The following is a 6,000-nucleotide window of genomic DNA, read 5'->3' on the forward strand; positions in this document are numbered from 1 at the left end:
AAAGTCTTATGATTACAATTGTAATTCAGCCACAGAAATTGAGATTTCTGATCTCAAGGAATCTAACGTTCAAATCCACCCCCCTCACAAAAGTTTGCTTAGTAACTTTGGACCATGCACTAACATACATTCTACATGACAGAGAGCTATTTTTCTAGAGATAACATTGGAACACAAAATGGTACTTATTGGAAGTTCATTGCATTATGTAGGCTGGAAAGTTAATGGCATTTTTGTGTGTCCTTTAAACATGCACACACAGAGAGAATAAAATATATACACAATCTGCTTTATGTTTATCAAAGAAGATTCACTACACCAAAGTCCAGTAGCATACACACACTAAAGCAAAAGTCTGTCTGGTTCCAACACAGTGAGTGAAATAACAGGGTAGGATAGAGTAGAATAGGAATAGGAATAGAACAGAATTATCGGCCAACTGTGATTGAACACACAAGAAATTTGTCTCTGGTGCATAGCTCTCAGTATATATAATCGTAAGATAACAATAGAACAAAGTAGTAGAAAAGATGAAAAGGATAATAGTAGTACAGCCATAGTACATGAGTAAATATCCTTAAACATAATAAATACTGTGGTAATTAACTTTCAGCAGAATGATGGAACTAGGGGAAAAACTTATCTTTGTGTCTGGTTCTTTTGGTATGCAATGTCTATAGCAGCATTCTGAGGGGAAGAATTGAAACAGTTTGTGTCCAGGATAAAAGGGGTCTGTAGCTATTTTCTCAGCCTTCCTGACCTGTGCAGTATATAGGTCCTCAATGAAGGCAGGCTGGTAAGTGAAAGGCTTCTAAAATCCTATGTTACAGTACAACCAAACCTTCACAGTAGAGACATTGACACTACTGTGAAAAAACATTGTTGTAGAGACAATGGAATGGCATTCCTTTGTTCTTAATATCTGTTGGCAATAATAAAAAATGACATTTTCCTTGCATGGATTTTCTGGGGAAGACATGATTATCTTCTTATATAAATTAAAGGCAAACAAGTAAAATGTTCCAACTCAGAAGTACCTTTTGTGCAATTCACATTCAAGGTTATCCCTGATCTCTAATCAGATATTTAAACCTATCATAATAGCCATTCTCTCTATAAAGTAATAGGTCTGGCCTGTAGTTAAATATTAAAGTCTCATTTGAGGATGCCAAAATACATACAACTCCCTAATATTTAGAAAGATCCTTTGATTCATGCACTGAGTAACCAAGCTTATCTTGCATAGATGAGATTACAGAAAAGTGATTTCAAAATTTTGTGTAGTTCTCAGAACAATTTGTATAGTTCTCTAGAATAATTACTTTTTGTAACTTCTCATATTATAATTGTACCGCATTTTAAATTCTTGTCATTATTATTGCATTCATATTGTTTGCAGAATAAAAAATGAGCATACATTTATTTCAATGTTTATGCAACATTTATTTCTCTTCAAAAAAAAAAACCTAAATAGTGTGTGCTAGAAAGGAAATGTCATCTTTTATCTTGTAGGCAGAACTAGTAAGAGAAAGTGATGTTTTTTTTGTTTCTTGGTGGCAGAAGAAAATAGAGAAGGGAGGAGCTCAACAGGCTTTTTAACTAGTTAATGTGATGTAAGAAAAAAAACCTAAGTCTTGTGACATTTTAGAAATTAATGTATATTATGGTGCAAGGCTCTATAGTTATCAAATTTTAATCAAGCATTCTTTTTACTTAACGATATACCTTGACTTGTGTATGGTTACATCAAGAGACATAAAACCACTTTTTCTAATATGCTATGTTTATTAGTTTTAAAAGTGGTTTGTTTCTTGTTCTTGGCATATTGTCCAAATCAAGCCATTAGGTCAATGGCAGTTGTTAAATTGTGAGCAGAGGAAAAGGAAATATAAAACTTATAGTGCGTTTGTATATCACAGTCAACTGATTTTAATTATGTTTTGACTGAAACATTGCTGCCTGGATAATATAATGCACTATTATAAATCATGATTTATAAATTGCAGATTTTGTTTAGTTTGGGCTTAGTGTGATGTATGAATCTAACATTCATACAACACACTAAGCCCAAACAAAACAAAATCTAATATGGCTTAATATATGAATTGATCATATTGATCAGACTAGAGCAGATCTTATGTAAGGAAAAAAACTTTGGAAAAAAGGATTTTTTTTCTAACACATTAGCATAATTTTTACTTACATTTACTGTAATCATGCCAGTCTTGCCCTGACAAGATCAGTTTCATCAATTTCCCCCTTATTTTCATGAGGTTGCTTCCGTTTTATTCCCAGCCATCAGTGAGACTAGCCTAAACATTACAAAAGTAATACCCTTCCCCCTTATTTCAGTGCTTCTCAAAAACAGTCTCAAAATGTATAAAATCTTTGCCATTCCTTACATTGAAGTTAAGTGACCTGTATTGGCTGTGGAGAGAAATGTGTTGGGATTTTAGGAGGTGTAGATCAGCCAACTGTCTTCTGATCACTAGCTAGTTTCCAGCCTAGCCATTTCTTTCCTATCATTTGTTTTCTGGGTTAGCAGTTGGTTTCTTGAGTTCCTTTCATAGCCATCCATCCCCATGATACTGTTTTTGACACCCGGCTTCTGACAAAGTAGAAGAAACAAACCTTCCTTATTTTGTTAGGGAAAATGGCTTATTTAGGCTTATTGGCTAATTTCCTGTACAGTTTCAAGCATTTTCTTTTCCCATTATAGCAGATGGTTGGTTTTAACTCACCTGTTTGGCTGTTTAGCCTGGTTTGGGAGGAGAAAGGGTATGTGTGTTCTGAATCAGAGTTCTAGGCAGTGCCTGGACCCTCGCTTCAATTTTCTTGGCAAGATTGCAGAAGTGTTTTGCCACTGACTTCTTCCTAGGCATGAAGAGAATGACTGTCCCCAGGTCACCCAGTTGGCTTTGTGCCTCAGGCAGGTCTAGACTTCAGTCTCCCAGTTTCTAGCCTGATGCCTTAATCACTGTACTAAACCACGCCTCAGTCTTTCTATACAGCATTTTCTTTTGTTTAATAGAATTTTAATCGGGTGGGGGCAAAATGGGATATGGGTGATGGACCAGACAAGAGAAGATGGGCAGAATTCTGAAGCAGAACCCAGTCCAGTTCTTCATCAGTCACTTTGTCTATGATTCCCCCTTTTCATTTGGGGCAGGAGGGGGGAGAACCACAGAATCCAAGCAGAGAATCGTCTCTGGAGACTGAAACTGAAGTGGGTCCTTTTATTTCTATTGGGGGAACCGCAGGTTGCTCTTGCATTTCTTCTGAACTGGCTTGTGCTACTCCGGGAGCTATGTGATGTGCAGTCAACACGAACAGACCCCCCTAGAGTGCCAAAGCCACATTAGCTAATGTCTACCTATTTAAGCTAGCAGGAAAGGGCAGAAGTAAGCCAAGAAAGAAAGGAAAAGAACTATCTCGCTTTTTCTTTTCTAGGGCACCTGGCAGCCTTCCCTCTTCAGCCCATTCCAAATTCACATTGGGCCAAGTTTTTCTGTCTGCTCAAGGTAGCTGCAGGCCAACCTGCCTCTGGGGAAGAGGGAAGGAAGCCGTTGTGCAAGACAGCCTCAAACTGTCCCTTTGTGGTCCAAGGGACAACTCCGACCTCACGCCAAGGTTGCAAAGCGAGGAAGGCGGGGGAGGCCGTGGTAGTGGAGGACAAGCCACGCCGAAAGGAAAAATAAAAACCCGGATACTCACGACTAAGAGACACTCGTGTATCCAAGCTCTCCCTCCTTTCCTAAATTATCAGTTCTTTAAGCAATATATAATGAGGCTCAACCTCCCCCCCACACGAAAAGTCCTGCCCTTTATCCCCCCCCCCCCACACGTTTGCCGCCTTTTTCTTCCAACGCAGACTGTGCACCGGCCGGCGATTCGACTCACTCTGCACATGCGCCGAAATATTAAACGTACAAGTTTCCGGGATAAAAGAACCTGAGCTTGCCATAAGCCCCGCCAAGCTCCCGGCGCGCACCTCCTTCCCCTTCTCCTCCGCCGCCGCCGCCGCCTGCCATTCATTCGCCACTCGAGGCGTGCGTTTGGTTTCAGAAAGGCGCGCGCGCACATACAGGGAGCCCTCGCGGGCCGGTCTGAGCGAGCGAGCCGCCGCCGGTTGGTGAAGGGATGATGCCCGCTGAGAGGAGAAGCCTGGAACGACCAAACCGCCCCCCCACCCCCCACGTTATCCCACTAAGCTTAGCAATCCTGTATGTCTTCAGGTTTTCCGACATATCGAAGTGTACTTCTCTCAACCACTGTGCCTCGTAGAGGTTGCCCCAGCTTTTAAAAATAAAATACTTAAGTCAAGGTCATTCCAAGCCGCACAGGTTTCTGTCTTAAATCAGATGGCGGTGGGGAGAAGGAAGAATCACAATAAACACAATAAAAGGCACGATTTGAGCTCGCCACAGGATGTTGACGATGAAATAAATAACTTTCCAAAGCACCCCTGACAGGAGGGCATGAATTATTAGGGCAACGTCTTTACTATGGGTAACTTTAAGGACGCGCCGAGGATGGGCTACACTACTGTTAACTTCCCGGCCCTCTTTGAGCTTCGGGCACTCTTCGGTTCCTCCCCATCCATCCCTGAACCCTCCCCCGACAGAGCCTTTTATATTCGCCCGATAAATCAATTTTTATGGGCTCTCCATAGAGCCCAGGAGTGGGTGGAGAGCAAACATGCCCGCCAATGGGTTAGGGGGGCGGAAATAGTGGCCGGGGAGGGCAAGGGGACTACTAGTAGTGCCGACAAGAGTTTTAAGACCAGGGCACGGTACTCCGCGTGGTAGGGGAGGAAGATCAAAGGCTCGAGCCCCCCAAAACAACAACAACAACAAAAAAAAACGGCAGAAAGAAGCCTACTGAATCCATCACTTGGAAATATAGTATATTATATAATTTATTCTGCACCGGAGGAGGAAGGGGGGGAATCCAGGAGGCTAGTTCCCCGGCAATGGTATGTTCCTTTTCAGAGTCAGCCACGCAAAAAACATGACCTTCCCCCTCTCCCCGCTTCTCCCCGCGATGTGCAGACCCTCCCCAACAACAAATCAGGGTACCCCCTAAACCATGTATCCATATATCCACGTACGCATCAGAGGCGCGCCGGGAACGGAGCTCTCACCCTTCGCTCCCGGTCACTCCGTGGTTCTCGGATTTTACTGACCTCCACCCCCACCCCACCCCCGCCGCCGCCGCCGCCGCCGGTCTCCCTTCCTCCCTCCCTCCGCTCCCTTTTAATAATCCATGCCGTGGAGATCGCCAGACGCAGACGGGCACCACCGCCTCGGCTCGGGAGAGGCACGAGCCCCGTGGCGGCAAGGAGCGGGCCGACCCGGCGCGCGAGCCTCCCGCATCACTTACCAGTTTTCTTGCATCCATTGAATCGCTTCATTCTCGTTGAACTGCTTCTCGAATTCGTATTCCTGCAAAGTCAACACTGACATGTTCATTGGAGCGGTCTTGGAGAGGACGCTTCGCTACGCCTAGGAGAAAGGACACGAGCCTGCGATTAGACCCTGTTGTTTTTCCGCCTCGTTTGGTTTGGTGGTTTTTCCCCCCCTTCCTTTCGGAGCGTCTCGCCAGGTGTCTCCTCTTCTGGCGTCCTTCTCCCTTTCAGCCCTGTGCTTGCCGTAGCATTGCTTTTCTGCTCTTCCTATATAGCCTCCCCTCTCTCGTGTCTGGAGATCTCCTCGTCTCTGCAATCTAACCTGGGCGGTGAGGGATCCGCTGCGGTCTTAGTGCTCAACCCTCGCTTTAGTCCTCCCAGAGCCATTCATTCTCCGTTTTAAAGCGAGAAATTTGTGTCTGGCCACGCTCCAATCGTCGTTTAGAAGGCGGAGCTTGCAGCGTCAGTCTTTTGTAGGTAACCCCGGTAAGTAAGATGCCCGCGTTTGCCTTAAGTTCTCCGAAGGTTTTGCTTGATAGGGATACTCATCAGCAAGAGTAATAAAGAAAGGATCACGGGAAAAGAAACAACAA

General features: G+C 44.0%; 1 protein-coding gene across 3 annotated transcripts in view; it reads right to left on the reverse strand.

Annotated features, from left to right (window-relative positions):
* The window catches only part of ELOVL6 (ELOVL fatty acid elongase 6), a 64,747-nt gene extending 59,008 nt beyond the window's left edge, over positions 1 to 5,739 (reverse strand). For all 3 annotated transcript variants that reach the window (XR_015697871.1, XR_015697872.1, XM_014073903.2), the window contains exon 1: positions 5,383 to 5,739. Coding sequence is in view for 1 of the 3 variants with exons in the window: in XM_014073903.2 (XP_013929378.1) it covers positions 5,383 to 5,471 (89 nt within the window). In the remaining 2 variants the exon portion in view is untranslated. The remainder of the gene's footprint in view (positions 1 to 5,382) is intronic.
* Positions 5,740 to 6,000: the final 261 nt, after the last annotated feature.

This window comes from Thamnophis sirtalis, unplaced genomic scaffold, assembly GCF_051295495.1.
Source record: "Thamnophis sirtalis isolate CommonGarterSnake01/CBP01778 unplaced genomic scaffold, rThaSir2_p1.2 scaffold_10, whole genome shotgun sequence".
NCBI classification, from domain to species: domain Eukaryota; kingdom Metazoa; phylum Chordata; class Lepidosauria; order Squamata; family Natricidae; genus Thamnophis; species Thamnophis sirtalis.